The sequence below is a fragment of the Procambarus clarkii genome, chromosome 25, assembly GCF_040958095.1.
Source record: "Procambarus clarkii isolate CNS0578487 chromosome 25, FALCON_Pclarkii_2.0, whole genome shotgun sequence".
Taxonomy (NCBI): domain Eukaryota; kingdom Metazoa; phylum Arthropoda; class Malacostraca; order Decapoda; family Cambaridae; genus Procambarus; species Procambarus clarkii.
The window spans coordinates 6378090-6397203 of record NC_091174.1 but is presented as its reverse complement, the minus strand read 5'-3'; the positions used below and the strand labels follow the sequence as shown (position 1 = coordinate 6397203).

At 41.6% G+C, this 19114-nt stretch overlaps 1 protein-coding gene across 1 annotated transcript; it reads left to right on the top strand.

Annotated features, from left to right (window-relative positions):
* The first annotated feature begins 7809 nt into the window (after positions 1-7809).
* On the top strand, positions 7810-17995 carry LOC123756366 (mitochondrial E3 ubiquitin protein ligase 1). The gene is made up of 7 exons (XM_045739455.2): positions 7810-8313; positions 9345-9541; positions 10060-10138; positions 10506-10643; positions 10958-11077; positions 11786-11874; positions 15669-17995. The coding sequence occupies exons 1-7, from the start codon at positions 8200-8202 to the stop codon at positions 15940-15942; spliced, it is 1011 nt and encodes a 336-aa protein (XP_045595411.1). The 5' UTR covers positions 7810-8199; the 3' UTR covers positions 15943-17995.
* The last annotated feature ends 1119 nt before the right edge of the window (positions 17996-19114 follow it).

Genomic DNA, 19114 nt, shown 5'->3' with positions numbered 1-19114 from the left:
CATACATACATGTATGTATGTATGTATGTATGTATGTATGTATGTATGTACTCACCTATTTGTGCTTGCGGGGGTTGAGCTTTGGCTCTTTGGCCCCGCCTCTCAACTGTATGTATGTATGTCTATATACTTTTTTTTTTTTTTTTTTTTTTTGAGATATATACAAGAGTTGTTACATTCTTGTACAGCCACTAGTACGCGTAGCGTTTCGGGCAGGTCCCTGGAATACGATCCCCTGCCGCGAAGAATCGTTTTTTCATCCAAGTACACATTTTACTGTTGCGTTAAACAGAGGCTACAGTTAAGGAATTGCGCCCAGTAAATCCTCCCCGGCCAGGATACGAACCCATGACATAGCGCTCGCGGAACGCCAGGCGAGTGTCTTACCACTACACCACGGAGACTATTATCTACCACTACAAGACTATTGTCTTACCACTACACCACGGAGACTACAGTCTCCGTGGTGTAGTGGTAAGACACTCGCCTGGCGTTCCGCGAGCGCTATGTCAGGGGTTCGTATCCTGGCCGGGGAGGATTTACTGGGCGCAATTCCTTAACTGTAGCCTCTGTTTAACGCAACAGTAAAATGTGTACTTGGATGAAAAAACGATTCTTCGCGGCAGGGGATCGTATTCCAGGGACCATAGGATTAAGGTCTTGCCCGAAACGCTACGCGTACTAGTGGCTGTACAAGAATGTAACAACTCTTGTATATATCTCAAAAAAAAAAAAAAAAAAAAAATTATGTATGTACTTGTATGTATGTACTTTATTCAGATAAAGTACATACATACAAGGTGTGATACAAACATTGATGGATTTATAGACAGAGCTAGTACATACAATCCCTAAAGCCACTATTACGCAAAGCGTTTCGGGCAGAATTAAAATCTGGCATAATTAAAATCTGGCATATATAGCGTATCTGGCATAATTAAAATATTAACTTAAATAATTAATTTGTTAGACAATATATGATATTCAGATCTATAAATTACTTTAGAAAGGCCTATAATGCTTATATAAATATTAATTTACACACTCCTGGCGCTATACGCTAGGAATTTCAACATGGCGTTCAAATAATTTTAGGCAGAGGGTCTCTGGGTAGTTTGGTTGCTTACGGCTCATAATGGGTTAACAATTAGGATAATTATATTCAATTAAAAAGCCAGCTATGTATGTCGCTACTTACTACTTTTTCGGCAACAGTTAAAATAAGCTGGGCTGTTTATTCTGAAAAGCGAATCAATCGGAAAACAAAATATTTGGCTCGTTTTATTGTAAAATTTGTAACATTTAGTTCTTCTGCTCGCGACTTTCGGCAACTCAAATCTGATACCCCAGCAGTTATGATTGACCACGACCCTGTCAGTCATCAGGAAGCAGCGGCGTGAGCGACATCGTACCCTTGTAGGTAAGGCTGATAATTTTTTTTTCTTTTTTTTTTATAACTATCTGAGCAGTTGGGAGGTAGGCTTGAATATATAATAAACCTCCACGTACAATACTTAAAACATTATACATTTGTTCGCTATTATAACATTGAGTTTTTAATAATAATAATATTTTATTTAGGAAAAGTACATACATAGATGCAGTTAAAAACATTGATTAATTTATAGATAGAGCTAGTACTTACAATACCTAAAGCCACTAGTATGCATAGCGTTTCGGGCAAAGCGATATATATCAAAGCGATATTCGGGGTTAGCGTGTTTTGTAATGTCTCCGAGGGTCATTGTTTCCGTATTGTTTTTTTCATCCGGGTTCTGTAGCATTCAAATGTTTGTATTCCACTAATGCTAAATAGTCTGTCCCCTCTCGGATATTGTGGAAGATTTTGAGGATCATGATTTGCCAACATTATATGGGTAGGATATTATGTAGAATACACTTCCCCATAGTGTTAAACCACTACGTCATCAGACTAGGCTCGTTAACGCGGCGGTCGACCCCCCCCCCCCCTCCCCCCCTTCCCCCCCCCTCCCAAGACGCATTTATTATCGACTTTCATGTACTGTGTATTATAAATAGTTTTTATCGTGTATAAATTAATTTTATATTGTATGTTTAATTAGACGTATAGTAGGTTCGGTATTTAGGTTCTGTTGGCAATTATTTGCACTTGAAGTATGTGGAGGGTTAAGCATTTACAGTTGCCTGTCCTCAGGCCAGGCTCGCCTACGCGGCCGCCCGACCCAAAACCGCATTCGTCAATTTTTTTCTTCCTCGCGGAACGCCAGGCGAGTGTCTTACCACTACACCACGGAGACTGGTTTATTGCATTGCCTATGGAGAATTATTCTCGCGTATAAGGTAATAATATTTCATCAAGTTATTTGTTTAAAAACTAAGTTTAGTGACAAGCGACAGTCCTGTGTACACTGCAATAGATGAATCCAACGGGAAGGCGCGGGGACACCCCTCCAGGAACTGAATTTACCTGAGGGCCACTAACACTAGTGGCCTCGATGAGGACAGAAAGCCGCCGGCTTGTTAAAGATCCCCCCATTTGCCCTGATCTTTTCCAGCTGTATTTTAAAACGCAGAATAGTTTCGGCGTTTACGGTTTCGGCGGGTATGCGGTTCCACGGGTTTACAACCCTATGGGTAAAAAAGCATCTGTTTCCTGTCCAACATTCTGGCTTGTTGAGTTTGAACTCGTTGCTCCTTGTTCGTGTAACATCTGACCTTTTGAAGACATTATCCTGATCGACATCCTCCAAATTGTTTAGTATTTTAAAGGTTTCTATGAAGTCCGCCCTGTCATGCCTGGTTTACAGTGTTAGCCCTGTGGCCCTCAACCGTTCCTGATACGAGAGATGACTAAGCTCTGGTATGATTTTTGTCGTAAGACATGGCTCCATAGCTCTGGTAAGACATGGCTCCAGAGCAGCTATGTCTTTCTGAAGATGAGGTCTCCATGCCTGGATGCAATAATTCATGTGGGGGCGCACCAGAAACTTGTACAATTGAAGGTCTTTCTTTTCCTTGAAGGTAAAGGCAAGCATGATTATTCCCAGGGTTTCGTTTGCTTTTTTACTTCCGCTCCCACTTGTTGTACAACTGTCAGTGATTGGTGGATTCTGACTCCAAGATAATGTTAATTTGGTAGTTGAGTTCTGTACTGTTATGCCCCACGTAATGAATTCTGACTCCAAGATCCTTTTCTTCATCTATCTGTTGAAAGGTAGTGCTGTCAATTTGGTAGTTGTGACGGGGACTGTTATGCCCCACATGCAAGGTCTTTGTCGACATTAAAAAGTCATCTGGCCATTTGTGGAGTTCATGTAGATTTCTTTGCAAGGTTTCAATATGGCTTTCACCTCCCACTTTACCATAGATCTTAGTGTCATCTGCAAATTTGATTTGGTTTGTAATATTCTCATGAATGTCGTTGATGTATATGACAAAAAGGGTTGGTCCCAAAATGGACTCTTTGACACCCACTAAGCACATTGTTGGGGGTTGGATGAGACATTTGCTTGTTAGGCTTGCGATTACACAACTGGTCGAGCTCCGGGGGTGTGAATTGTTGGGCTTCTAGTTGTTCATGGTCGGGCTCCGGTTCGTGCATGGTTGTGCACCAATAGTTAATTGTGTACTAGTGCTCCAGGTTTGTTTGCTAGGCGTCTATGGTTGTATGTTTGCTAGAAATCCGGGTTTCTTTCTTCATACATAGCTCAATTTTCTGTTTGCTATGGCTCCATATTTGGTTTCTAGGGCAAGTGGGGGGTTTTAGGTAGGGCTGAGGAGATTTTTATTTGGTCGAGCTAGGAATTGAGTTTGGTTGGGCTCTGGGGCTGTTTAGCTTGGTGGGGTTTGGATGAAATGTATACTTGCTAGGCTTATGGTTACACAACTGGTCGGGGTCCGGTTACACAACTGGTCGGACTTCGGTTACACAACTGGTCGGGCTCCGGGTATATAACTGGTCGGGCTCCGGTTACACAACTGGCGGGCTCCGGTTACATAACTGGTCGGGCTCCGGATGTGTCACTTGGGTTTCGGGTTGTGCATGGTCGGGCTTCGGTTCGTGCATTGTTGTGCTTCAGATGTTGTTTGTTTGATGTTTTTTTTTGAGGTGTTTGTTTGGTTCGTTCATGCTAGGCTTGCGATTACATAACTGGTCGAGCTTCGGGGGTGTGAATTGTTAGGCTTCTAGTTGTTCATGGTCGGGCTCCGGTTCGTGCATGGTTGTGCACCAATAGTTAATTGTGTACTAGTGCTCCAGGTTTGTTTGCTAGGCCTCCATGGTTGTATGTTTGCTAGAAATCCGGGTTTCTTTCTTCATACATAGCTCAATTTTCTGTTTGCTATGGCTCCATATTTGGTTTCTAGGGCAAGTGGAGGGTTTTAGGTAGGGCTGAGGTGATTTTTATTTGGTCAAGCTAGGAATGGAGTTTGGTTGGGCTCTGGGGCTGTTTAGCTAGGTGGGGTTTGAATGAAATTTATACTTGCTAGGCTTATGGTTACACAACTGGTCGGGGTCCGGTTACACAACTGGTCGGGGTCCGGTTACACAACTGGTCGGGCTCCGGGTATATAACTGGTCGGGCTCCGGTTACACAACTGGTGGGCTCCGGTTACATAACTGGTCGGGCTCCGGGTGTGTCACTTGGGTTTCGGGTTGTGCATGGTCGGGCTTCGGTTCGTGCATGGTTGTGCTTCAGATGTTGTTTGTTTGTTTAATGTTGTTTTGAAGGGTTTGTTTGGTTCGTTCATGCTAGGCTTGCGGTTACACAACTGGTCGGGCTCAAGGTTACATAACTCCGGGGGTGTGATTTGTTGGGCTTTGGGTTGTGCATGGTCTGGCTCCTGTTCGTGCATGGGTGTGCTCCAGGAGTCATTTGTGTACCAGTGCTCCAGGTTTGTTTGCTAGGGCTCTATGGTTATGTTTGCTAGAAATCTGGGTTTCTTTTTTCATGCATAGTTCAATTTTTTGTTTGCTATGGCTCCATATTTGGTTTCTAGGGCAAGTGGAGGGATTTAGGTAGGGCTGAGGAGATTTTTATTTGGTCGAGCTAGGAATGGAGTTTGGTTGGGCTCTGGGGCTGTTTAGCTAGGTGGGGTTTGGATGAAATGTATACTTGCTAGGCTTATGGTTACACAACTGGTCGGGGTCCGGTTACACAACTGGTCGGACTTCGGTTACACAACTGGTCGGGCTCCGGGTATATAACTGGTCGGGCTCCGGTTACACAACTGGCGGGCTCCGGTTACATAACTGGTCGGGCTCCGGAGGTGTCACTTGGGTTTCGGGTTGTGCATGATCGGGCTTCGGTTCGTGCATGGTTGTGCTTCAGATGTTGTTTGTTTGTTTGATGTTTTTTTGAGGTGATTGTTTGGTTCGTTCATGCTAGGCTTGCGATTACACAACTGGTCGAGCTCCGGGGGTGTGAATTGTTGGGCTTCTAGTTGTTCATGGTCGGGCTCCAGTTCGTGCATGGTTGTGCACCAATAGTTAATTGTGTACTAGTGCTCCAGGTTTGTTTGCTAGGCCTCCATGGTTGTATGTTTGCTAGAAATCTGGGTTTCTTTCTTCATACATAGCTCAATTTTCTGTTTGCTATGGCTCCATATTTGGTTTCTAGGGCAAGTGGAGGGTTTTAGGTAGGGCTGAGGTGATTTTTATTTGGTCAAGCAAGGAATGGAATTTGGTTGGGCTCTGGGGCTGTTTAGCTAGGTGGGGTTTGGATGATATTTATACTTGCTAGGCTTATGGTTACACAACTGGTCGGGGTCCGGTTACACAACTGGTCGGACTTCGGTTACACAACTGGTCGGGCTCCGGGTATATAACTGGTCGGGCTCCGGTTACACAACTGGCGGGCTCCGGTTACATAACTGGTCGGGCTCCGGATGTGTCACTTGGGTTTCGGGTTGTGCATGGTCGGGCTTCGGTTCGTGCTTGGTTGTGCTTCAGATGTTGTTTGTTTGTTTAATGTTGTTTTGAAGGGTTTGTTTGGTTCGTTCATGCTAGGCTTGCGGTTACACAACTGGTCGGGCTCAAGGTTACATAACTCCGGGGGTGTGATTTGTTGGGCTTTGGGTTGTGCATGGTCTGGCTCCTGTTCGTGCATGGGTGTGCTCCAGGAGTCATTTGTGTACCAGTGCTCCAGGTTTGTTTGCTAGGGCTCTATGGTTATGTTTGCTAGAAATCTGGGTTTCTTTTTTCATGCATAGTTCAATTTTTTGTTTGCTATGGCTCCATATTTGGTTTCTAGGGCAAGTGGAGGGATTTAGGTAGGGCTGAGGAGATTTTTATTTGGTCGAGCTAGGAATGGAGTTTGGTTGGGCTCTGGGGCTGTTTAGCTAGGTGGGGTTTGGATGAAATGTATACTTGCTAGGCTTATGGTTACACAACTGGTCGGGGTCCGGTTACACAACTGGTCGGACTTCGGTTACACAACTGGTCGGGCTCCGGGTATATAACTGGTCGGGCTCCGGTTACACAACTGGCGGGCTCCGGTTACATAACTGGTCGGGCTCCGGAGGTGTCACTTGGGTTTCGGGTTGTGCATGATCGGGCTTCGGTTCGTGCATGGTTGTGCTTCAGATGTTGTTTGTTTGTTTGATGTTTTTTTGAGGTGATTGTTTGGTTCGTTCATGCTAGGCTTGCGATTACACAACTGGTCGAGCTCCGGGGGTGTGAATTGTTGGGCTTCTAGTTGTTCATGGTCGGGCTCCAGTTCGTGCATGGTTGTGCACCAATAGTTAATTGTGTACTAGTGCTCCAGGTTTGTTTGCTAGGCCTCCATGGTTGTATGTTTGCTAGAAATCTGGGTTTCTTTCTTCATACATAGCTCAATTTTCTGTTTGCTATGGCTCCATATTTGGTTTCTAGGGCAAGTGGAGGGTTTTAGGTAGGGCTGAGGTGATTTTTATTTGGTCAAGCAAGGAATGGAATTTGGTTGGGCTCTGGGGCTGTTTAGCTAGGTGGGGTTTGGATGATATTTATACTTGCTAGGCTTATGGTTACACAACTGGTCGGGGTCCGGTTACACAACTGGTCGGACTTCGGTTACACAACTGGTCGGGCTCCGGGTATATAACTGGTCGGGCTCCGGTTACACAACTGGCGGGCTCCGGTTACATAACTGGTCGGGCTCCGGATGTGTCACTTGGGTTTCGGGTTGTGCATGGTCGGGCTTCGGTTCGTGCATGGTTGTGCTTCAGATGTTGTTTGTTTGTTTAATGTTGTTTTAAAGTGTTTGTTTGGTTCGTTCATGCTAGGCTTGCGGTTACACAACTGTTCGGGCTCCGGTTACATAACTCCGGCGGTGTGATTTGTTGGGCTTTGGGTTGTGCATGGTCTGGCTTTTGTTTGTGCATTGGTGTGCTTCAGAGGTTTTGTTCGGTTTGTTCATGCTAGGCTTGCAGTTACACAACTGGTCAGGGTCCCGTTACACAACTGGTCGGGCTTCGGGGTGCACAGTAAACTACCACTCACTGGTTGAATAGGGGGATTCCTAATGAACTATCCACCTGTGGTAACAAAAAATCAATGACGTGTGCAACTACGGTCTAGTTGCACAGTTTTAGACCGTCAGCTCGGTACTTTCAGCAATTTGGATTTAGCAAACCTTGGTTGGCCACTTTTCCTTTCACCTAATGCTTTTGTTGTAGGGTAATAGCATTTTAAGCGGGATCAGTAATTTGTACCTCGATATCCTCGATAAAACCTGTATGAATACACTCTGGCTTCCTTTCCCCCGACACTGTGATTTATAGAAATAAATAAATGTATATTGAAAATACAGTTTTTGTGGGAGAAATGGGAACAAAATGTGTGCGCTCCGTGTTGTGTACTAAGCGACCTGTATTCCACGTAAACACTTCCTCGGCCGCCCCTAAATCAACACAACACTTCCTCGGCAGCCTTGCTCCAGCCGTTGGAAACTTCCAGTTTTCCAGGGAACTAAAGCTCTTGTAGAATTCAATGTGTGGATAGGTGGATGCTCATACCTCTCTGCTAAAGGGGGAAAGCCAAGCAGAAGTTTATCCACAAAGTCTTTGAGTAGTAGACGGGGGTTTTCTAAATAGGACTCAGACGATCGGAAGCTTAAATTAGGAGAGGCGAAGTAATATAAAGTGCAATATTTATATTAACAATAAGTGACAAATTCGGGCTGTAACGTGAACCAGAGTGAAAGAGTTGGTCACTTGCAGATTTTGGCAAGTGTTCAAGCAATGCCTTTTAAGGACTATGTCCTGGACTTAGTGGGTGTAGGAGTAAGTGCTGGATTAACGTACACTTTCTACCACTTGGTGCGAGCTGGGAAGGAAGTGGTGTCCCACCTTAAGGTAAGCAGTGCAGTACCTAGTTTAGGGTTTCGTAAAACCCTATATAGATTTGTTTGATCACTACTAGTTAGGTCATGGCCGATTGGTCCAGGGTTAGATTCCAGAGGGCATTACGGAGACGTTTGGGCATGATCCTTACACCTGAAGCTTTTGTTAATCTAGCAGTAAATAGGTACCTTGGTAGTTAGCAGACTATTGTTGGGTGAATCCTGGTGAAGGATGGTCATTGACCAAAGGGGACTTTATAAGTTTAATGGTCTTCTTTCCCAGCAATAGGAAACGTCTGGTAGGTGAAGTAGTTGTATATAAACTAAATCTTTGGTAACTAGTTGTATTTAAAGTCATGGCTTGTTCAGAAGCACTGCCTTTTAAACTGTTATGATCTGTATTTTAAGACAATGACTTACTCTTGTCATTTTTATTGACGTCTCTGTACATATATGTACAGCTTAACCCATTCTTCAATTATCGTTACACTGTATGTGACACTGAAGTATAATCAAATGGTACACAGGCATTTTGACGCAGTTCGTTATCTCATTTTCACAGTCTCCGTGGTGTAGTGGTAAGACACTCGCCTGGCGTTCCGCGAGCACTATGTCATGGGTTCGTATCCTGGCCGGGGAGGATTTACTGGGCGCAATTCCTTAACTGTAGCCTCTGTTTAACGCAACAGTAAAATGTGTACTTGGATGAAAAAAACGATTCTTCGCGGCAGGGGATCGTATTCCAGGGACCTGCCCAAAACGCTACGCATACTAGTGGCTGTACAAGAATGTAACAACTCTTGTATATATCTCAAAAAAACAAACAAACAAAAAACAATAGTTTGTACCATTTCCTTAGGTTAGATTGGGTTGGGTTAGATTTTCATAATTCATTTTGTCAACCATCTTGGGTATGAAGTAACCTATATCCAACTGTATTCCCACATAAAAATAATAAATATTTTGTTTTGACTATTTTACTACCTGCAAAAAAAAAAAAATTTGCTCATTGTGATAATGAAATATACATTAATTTCTTTTCAGGATGCACCGGACTTGGAAATCAATTCCAATCTTATTGGCCAAGTGGCCGAGAGCGGTGGTAGCCTGATCGCCTGTGTGCGAGGAGTTGTAAAAGCATCTGATAATGCGTTAAAGGGTGTTGCTCGGCCTGAAGTGACAGGCGTCATATGGCGCCACACCATCCAAGAGCACCTTGTTGCACAGGTTATGGGTTTATGGTAAGAGATAATGTTGAGAAACAGAGACATCTCGCTTCTCCCTTTAAAATGTTTTGTTATTTCTTCAAGGATTTAAGGGTCTTGCAGTATAGTTGGCTTTGTTCTCAACTACTCAGTAAGGGGGGGGGGGGTCTAGGTTAACTCCATTACACCCATATTATAACCGTTCTGTATTTACATAATTTGTATTAAGCCCGTTGATTTCTTAAGTACATACAGTAAATATAGGAAAATAATTGTTACCCAGAGGATTAATGTATGATGATAACCACACTTTGGGGATTAAAGAAAATTGTGAAGGACTATTCAATAAATATGCTTACCTAAGACAATTATTTTGGTACGAACAAGACTGCTCTGGCCAGAAACTAGTATCGACTTTACTATGCCGTGGTATCCATGTAAATTACTGTACTTCATTAAATAATTTCAGAAGTTAATTTCAAAAGATAATAATCATTCATATATGGAATATAAAGCTAAAGTATTTTCCCTTTAGAATGAACTTGGTTTTTCAGGATGAATGACAAATTGACAGTTGATTCATCGATGAGCTCGGTACCATTCATGCTTATGAACAAAGGGATTGGAGTCCAGGTGTGTATTTTGATTCTTCATTTATATAATATATATATATATATATATATATATATATATATATATATATATATATATATATATATATATATATATATATATAATATATATATATATAATATATATATATATAATATATATATATATATAATATATATATATATAATATATATATATATATATAATATATATATATATAATATAAATATAATATAATACATGTACATTACATTTTTTGCATCATTATACAATACAGTACTTTTCCACACCCCTCAGATACCTTTTGAATAGTACATGATTGTGGAAAACTGGGCATCAATGATGATAGTTCAGTTCTTGTTTTCTTTACCTTTTCCATCCTTTCCAGATTGCAGACCCACAAAAACTAGACGATGTGACATTAACTGTCGTCAGTGAAAAATTTGATGCTGCAACTAATTCTTTGGCTGATCATGTATGGGGATGGATGAAGGGTGTTCGTAGTACTGGCACACAACAGACAGAGGTGCGTTTCATTGTACCTTTACAATAAGAATATTATGTATATTTGTACATTCTGTATAATAATAATGCTTTTGTTTTTTTATGGGGGACAGGAAGCCTGTATATATAATATATATATATATTATAATATATATAATATATAATATATAATTCATTCATTCATTCATTCCCCCGACAGTACAAGTGATTGGGCTTCGTTCCTTCACTCTGTCCTCCTCCAAATCTTTCTCGTAATCTATGTGCTATATTGTCATACTAGCTTAGTGTTTTCTCCTGGTAATTACTATACAGGTACTGTATTGTTTTTGTCTGCAGGAGATGTTGGTGGAAGGAACGAGTGTACTGGGCATTGGGCAACTACTGTTAAAAAATGATAGTCTTCATCTCGAACACGCTGACATCGTTCCCTATTTGATAACGACTAAAAGCAAGATGGTATTATTGTATTTCTTTACTCAGTTATTTATGCTCTAATCAGTTTATAGTCACAAAGGCAAGCAAATTTAATCCAGAAATTAAAAAACTGAAAGTTGGAGTGTGTTATGTCGCAGATGTTGCAAAACATTTTGAAGGTACCGTGATGCAAAAAATATTATTAGTGAGAAATTTGTGAAAATGATTAGCTAACCCAGCATTTACATTTAGGGAAGTTTTATATTAAATGCCTACCTCATGTATAGTGAATTTCAGAGATTCTGAACTTGCAGATCAGGAGAGCTAAGAATTAATATTAAAATGTAAACTAAATATTTATCATTCCATATACCTCGATCCAATATACCTGTCTGTATGAAACCACTTTTTGTTATTCTCTTTCTGAGCTGTAGCATGTCTTGGTGGGAATTTGCTAATGCTTGTGCTACTGCCAACCATAATGGGAAAACTGATCTTTGGTATACTGTAATGTTGAGTGCATTTCTATTTTAATTAATTACTGAAGATTATGAATAGCTAAATAAAAAGGATTTGTAAAAATAAAAATACTCGTAATTAAGAAAATAAATCATTCTAATTGGTTTTGTTAGTTTAGTTTTATAATTATTTATGCAAGATTTAATTTTACTGTACAGTATTGTGAATTGGTTTGATAATGTTTATAATGGTAAATAAATAATATATATAATGGTAAAAATGTTTTTACAGAGTGTAATTGAAGACTTGGAGGCACCAATTCCTTACATCCGGATACTCGGCCTAATGACAGCATTTGGAGTAATAACATTTTCTTACCGGTAAGAACAGTATTCATTTTGTAATATTTGTCCTCCTCGCCGTCCGGCCCGTTGATGCCGTGAGGGGGCTTGGTGGGCGGCTGCCGGAGTGTGATGCTCCATGAGTTAGTTCTGTCCTTTTGTGACCTGCTCCTGGTGCTGTCCTCACAACTTTTGCTGGACGCCTTTTCCTTTAACCTTATGTTTTCGTTTTTCTTCCCCCCTCTTCTCCTTTCTAATTGTCACTTCCTGCCGACCTTTTGCCTGTTTTTATCATTCTTTCGGCCTTTTGTTTTGACGCCCGGGTGTTTGAGGAGGCATACTCTTGCACCCGTAGAACTGTAGTACCCGACATCTCGAGTGAGGGGACCCTTTTATTGTCAATCCTCCTTTCGTCACTGAACCCAATCTCGACGGACTGACGGTTCTTAAGGTGGCGTTAGTGGGAAGTACTGTATACTCATGACGCACTCCTAGGGGGGCCCCGGCAAGATCAGCAACTTGTCTCTTGTTGGGTGTCCTGCTTCTAATTGTGGCTCCGTGGTGGGTGTGGGGGCACATTCGTGAATGAATATCTTTCTTTTTGTATCTGTCACTTACTATTCCTCTTTTTACCTTCTCAGGCTCAAGGGGTGGGCGACCAAGCCCCCGAGTCGGCCTGTGTTGGAAGACCGGGCTCTGTAGCCCCCGCTGCATTAAGCTCCGACCTTGCTCCTCCTTTGACCCTACTGACTCCTCCCCTCGGCTCCCCTCCCTCCTCTGTGGTTGGGTCGAACCCCAAGCTCCCAGTGGTGACCACCTCGTCCCCTGGCATGGCTCAGTCTCTAGTTGTGACTACTGCGCCTTTTTACCCCTCTCTCTCTGGGGGTTCTCAACACCGTCTTTGCCACGGCCGCACTCGCTCGATTCCTTCCCGTACTGATGCGTATCAAGCCTTGTTTGGTCTCGCTTCGTGGGCCAAATACTTTGATCTCCTCCCTCGGGATTCTATGCCTCTTGATGATTTCTCCCTCCATAGGCACCTTGTTGATTCAGTAGAGGCCTCTGTTACCTTCCACCCCACCCTTCTCGGTACACGTGTCGTTGCTGCTCCTTCTCAGGATGCAGCCTCTCGCTTGACCACCTTATCCTGTCTTGGCGAGACCCCTGTTTGGGTCTCCAAGAACGCTCGGTTGAATGCCAGTGTTTTCACTATTCTCCTCCCACCCCATGTTGCAACCGGTGTTTGGAATCTCCAGGACTGCCACGAAGATGTTTGGCATATCCTCGAAGCCCAGGGCCATTCTGTCCTCCAGGTAGACTCGTTTACTCGTCCCCCTCGTGGTCGTCGCCGTCAACCCCTTCGGATTGTGGAGATTACCTTTGATGGTAGGACCCTTCTGCCCTCTGTCATTCTTGGTGCCAGGTGCTCCGTCCAGGAGTACATTCCCTCTCCTCGGATCTATAATAAGTGCTGGAGGTTTGGGCATGGTGCCCTCTGCTGCTCTGGTACTGTCTCTCTGTCCTCTGTGTGGGGGCGAAGGTCACTCTAAGTCGGAGTGCACTTCTCCCCAGGCTTGCTGCCTCAATTGCGGTGAGGCCCACCCTACCTTCTCCTGTGCGTGTGTACATTACAAGCTTGAGGCAGCCGTCCTCACCTTGAAGCACCGGGAGCATTTGTCTTTACCTGAAGCGATGCGCCAAGTTCGCCGTCTCCCACCTTATGCTAACGTCTCTTATGCTCGCGTGTTACGCTCTTCCTCTCCTCGTCCTTCCCATCTTCCTCAGACTCAAAACCGTTTTCTGGTCTTAGACCCTGACACGCCCACCACCCCCTCCTCTGTTCCTTTAAGTTCTGTCCCGAAAGGTCCCCCTCCTGGTCCTCTGTCTGGGGTTCCCCTTCTTTCTGCCCGGTCTGTCATGTCTCCTTTGTCTTCTTCCTCGTCTCCCTCCGATCCTCCTTCCCAACTTTTTCCTCCATCTATTGGCTCTCCATGCCGCCTGTCAGTGCGGGCTGATGTCCATCACTCTCCCAACGACCGTCATGTATGCTCTCGTTCTGCTTCACCTGTTGAGACGCTAAAATCTGTTGCCCAGTAAATTGTTGCTGGGACGCCTGTCTCTGAGTCGGAAGCGTAAGCCTGGCTCCGCCTTCCTCCTCCCCGGCAGGTAAGAAGGCTTTTTCTTCCTCGCCCCCTACCTCTGACACTCGCTCCGTCCCCCTCCCATTTCGGTGGTTCCGCCCCCTGTTCCTGCTATGGATTTCTTTGGCTCTCGCTTCCCTCTCGGTTGCTGCCCTTGCTGAGGTGCGCTCCCTGGTTTCTGCCCCTCCTGCTGCTGTCCTTGACCCTCGGTTATCCCCGCTCTCTTCCTCCTCCGGACCCTACTTGTCCACCCCTGGTCGGTCCTCCGGCTCCCTTCCCTCCTTCTTTACTCAGTTTACCCATGTCTCCTAACCCTGACTTCGCTGACCCTGACCCTGATCCTTCGCTTCTTTAACGTGCTGTGTTCCCTTTTCACCTTTCTTTCTTCATTGTTCTCTGTTGCTGTCCTTTCTCTTCTTGTCGATGTCTATTCTACAGTGGAACGTTCGTGGTTATTTCACCAATTTCCTTGAACTCCAACTTCTGATTTCGCAGTTTTCGCCCCTTTGTGTCTGTCTCCAGGAGCCGATGTTTGGTGCTCGTCCTGGTCGCGAGCACCAAGCATGTCCTGGTCGTCCTGGTGTGTCCTCGTGGCCATCCACCTACCACCGTATCCGGCGATGGGAAACGGCTCTGGCGAGGTTGCGTATTGGCCATACTCGCTTAACTCATGGTCACTTAATGGAGCGCCGCCCTGCTCCTTATGATCCGAATTTCATTGTTCCTCTTACGATCGTGCATATCCTTGTTGAATGTCCTGACTTCCGGGACGAGCGTCTCTTTTTTTTCCGACCATCCACAGCAGTCGCTTGTTCCTCGATAGAATTCTAGGCGACTCGGATACTTTTGATATCGTTCGCTTTATGCGTTTCTGTTCTCGTATTGGCATCCTTGGTGACATTTAGTGCCCTTTGATTATCCCTCACATTTGATGGTGCTATATAGCCTTCCCGGTTTGGTTCCTTCTTTTGATAATTACTTTGCTGTAATATTTGTTGGCCTTGTCTATATACTGTACTTGATGCAAATGCTTAATTTTGATTTTTTGGGAAATATCTTAATTGTATATGAGAGTTAATGCTTTTGTGTTCCTCTTATGAGTAATGAAGTACTGTTTGGATTAATTATTAGGCAGTTCTGTTTCTTAGATCATCTCTAATATTAGTGCTTGTTTTCTCCGAATTGTATTTTTCTACACCATCTGCTAGGAAGGTAGCCGAGAATCTGAACCGTATTAATACAGTACGGACCATCTCTACATGCTCGTGCCTGGAGGGGTGGGGGATATATCTGGGAAGGTTTAGCATGGGCATGGGAAGGGGGGGGGGGTTACGATGTAGATAATTTGGGGGAGCTGAGAGGATGTGGCATGACCACAGCCAGTCAGCCAGGCTTGACAGTTCAGTTGCAGATGATTAATGGAAGAGTCTGCTATGCAGTGTTATTGAAAACCTCAGACTCCCAATTCCCGAGGAGGGAAATGTTTGTTTCTAATTAATTTAAGCTACATGAAAATATCAATTTATAATTTCAGTTGTTCTGTGGCAGCAACTCCATACCCAAGAACATAGATTCTTAAGCCCACATAAAGATTTTGGTTTAAATTCAGTGAATTAATCAATAATGTCTTCATTTAAGTTATAAATTGTGTTCATTTGTTTTCAAAATTGTTTTTTTTTTTTTACTTTTTAGTGTGGTTTCTCGGTGGTATATACAATGGCGTAAGGATGTCCGAAGACGTGCTGAAGAAAGAATTCTGGAGGATGCGCGAGCTCGGAGAGAAGCCCAGGGAAATGACTTGCCAGAAAGTCTCATGTGTGTTGTTTGCTGTGACCTCAGAGATGTACTGCTCATGCCTTGCCGGCATGTGTGTGTGTGTAGTGAGTGTGCACGCAAATTGAACCCCAGAGCATGTCCCGTGTGTCGGACTGATATTGAAAGCATCCAGCCAGTTTTTTATTCTTGATTTTTTTTTCTTTTTATATAGGATGTATAAATTGTTTATATTGATATTGTTGACAATGCTCAACATTGTTTTGTTATGGTTTGTGTATGGTATTAAAGATATGTCAATATTTTTTTATGATATACAGTATTAAATCTTGCTGCAATTATGTTTCATCTGAAACAACAAGCGAGAATGTATGGCTTATAAAGATAAATAGCCAAGTCTTGATTATCCAAGATAATTGCTGCAGTTTCAGAGTTCTCTTGGTACATGTTAATCTTTGTTGTTCAAAATTGCATATATTAATACCAATATGTTCACCCTTGTGTGTTTAAATGCATGTACATAGGCTATATAATGTGCGTTCAGCATATGAATGCTTTTGTAATGTACAATATGTTTGAGTGAAAGTAAAGATGTGCAACACAAATTTGTATTGAACGATTATTTTCTTGTACACGGCCACTCACTCCATGTGATCACAAGTTACCCTACATGTAGTTTTACACTTGCCTCTCTTACATAAATACAATACACATAAGCTTACCTTATTGCTCAGTACACCTTACTATTAACTAGGTAAGTACACCATGACATAATATTATAGAACATGCTTTGTACAAAGTGCCTTATAAGCTCCAAACCCTAACTGGTGAGCGAGTGGCATTTCTAGCTTAGCAATACTCATTGTGTAATATTAAATTATTTAAGTAATGTCTAAATATTTATAAGAAAACCAAGGGAATCTAAAAGCCTTTTTGAAAAATCATATTATTCTTTCTTATCATAGTGTTTGAGTTGCAATGACAAATCTTTACAGCTAGGATTGAGAATTCCAGCAAATCTTTTTTGTTGTTCGTTCAAACCTGGCTTACATGAGTGGTTAAATACCCTTTGATGATAAAAGCTTGACTGTAAAATATTTTCAGAATGTTATTTGCCTTTGATTAGGATTTTAACTGGTGCCTCTAATCTAGTCATGGAAGTATTGAACCATAAGTTAAATGTTTTGTGATAAGTATTTCGGGCTAAATATTGTTTAGGTAATATTTTGAAACATTTATATTTTGCTTAGTTATGGATTAACACCTGGTAATTTCATAGATCATTTGGAGTAATATTTGTAGTAATATATTCACCCAATACAGTATTTATTATCTCATAAGAAATTAGATGCATGGGTTAGGAAATCAATGGCTATCTGAAAGTATAGTTCATGATTAATCTCCTGTCATAAGAAAGTCAGTAACTTGGTGTGGTCATGTCTCTGATTTGCTGCTTCATTTTTGAAGGTTATATTGGCTTTGGCACTGTAATTGTAACATTCGTTTTTTTTCCCCCATTGTATTTTGGCTCATTTTTAATATAATTATTCCACCACTAGTATGTAAAATTTAAGTACCATGTATAGGTCCAGGTATTGGAAAACAGGTAGCAAGGATAGCATTATACATATATACCTGATAGGTATGAGGCTCATTGTGGATGGGTTCGTTACCAAACAAAGTTTGCAGAGAATGCAATATTTGAATGACTTGTCTTCCAGGAAATAGGCTATTGTAACCAGTATTAACAATACAGTGCTGACGGTTCTGCCCTATGTAAGTAGTTCCATATTAAACATTCCACGATAAGACTAACAGGATCCCTTGACTGCTGTTGATATGGTTGCCGTCATTGGACATATAAATGAATAAATAAGTGAAAAATTGCCTCATTTTGACTGATGTGCTGAAAAGTATATTCTTATTTCTTTCAAAACTTTAAATATGGACAAAGGGGCATTATAAATACTGTACTGTATTAGAATTTTACTCAGTGCTGTTTGATTACTTTTTAATATTCTGTGTACTGTATATATATAAAACCAACACCTGTACATTATCTAATTTTGATGTCAGTACATTCAAAACAGTGCTATAGATCAATCTGGGTTTATTGGTTTCTTTTGGTAATCATTATGTATTTTACTGTAATTAGATAAATTGGTTTGTTTTTATTGATCAAATCTAGTATCTGTTACAGACCTTGTTTTAAATAACTTAATAAATATTAACCGTCCTCAAATTTTTGTCCTTGTATTGTTTAATATCTAAAATTATGTGAGTGATATATGACCTATGGTGTTTGAACGAAGCTTTCACAATGAATATAAATATTTGAAGGGCATCATATCAGTTTTCCTGCCTCTTTATATACTTCTTTACAAAATGGTGTACTGTATCCAGTCTTAAAAAGTTTCTCACAGGAAATGAGTCGCCTTTCAAGAACAACTTGCCAATTTTGTTTATTTGGCTATGTTTATTTATATTTATTTTTAAAATTGGCTCAAGATCTTCACCTCTTTCCCATTGTAATATGTTAAAATACTGCAGATCTATAATCTGCTACCAGGGGTCTACAAGGTCCAACTATGAATACTAACCTTTCCTTTACCATCCTACATAAGTGCTGAATACTTCAAGCTAACAAGCAAAGATGTTAGAGGAAAAGAGAGAGAGAGAACTTGCATTGAGTGGGTGTACTCTCCTAATTAAAAATGGCAAGCCATACAGCATTTACAGAAAGTTCAGACCTTTTCTTTTCAAAATAAAATAATTTATATGTATAAATGGCTGCTTTACAATTTCTTTTTATGTATGTGTAACATTGTATAACCAACAATACACCTCTATTGTTGGTCATACAGAGGTATACAATTATACATGTATGAACTTTACAAATTTCAATATTTGTTTCATCATCAAAATTATTCAGTATACACAGGAAAAATATAAACAATCGTAAACAATGTTTTTTCTGTGATTACTGCAACAAAATCTGTATTCAACATGCCCCTTTTGACAGCAGGATTCCCACTGGACAAAATACGTACAGTACTATGAATCATCGTGGTTCACAATCATTTGTGCTTTCTATGTGTGGTTCGCTCGATCATACTAGATTTGGTTCAAGTGTATTTGTACACCATTTTCTATCCTTTGTGACAGCTCGAGAGGACAGGCTATTATATAACCACACTTCCACATTATACTATACTGTTATACTGTATATGCAATATTAATTCAAGCATACAATACATCATATTTACAGCCAGCATGATGCACCAACGATTAAAATGACAATTCTTAGGAGGAGATACTGAAAAGAAAAGTAACATCATAATGAGACGAATTCAAATAGGTCTTAC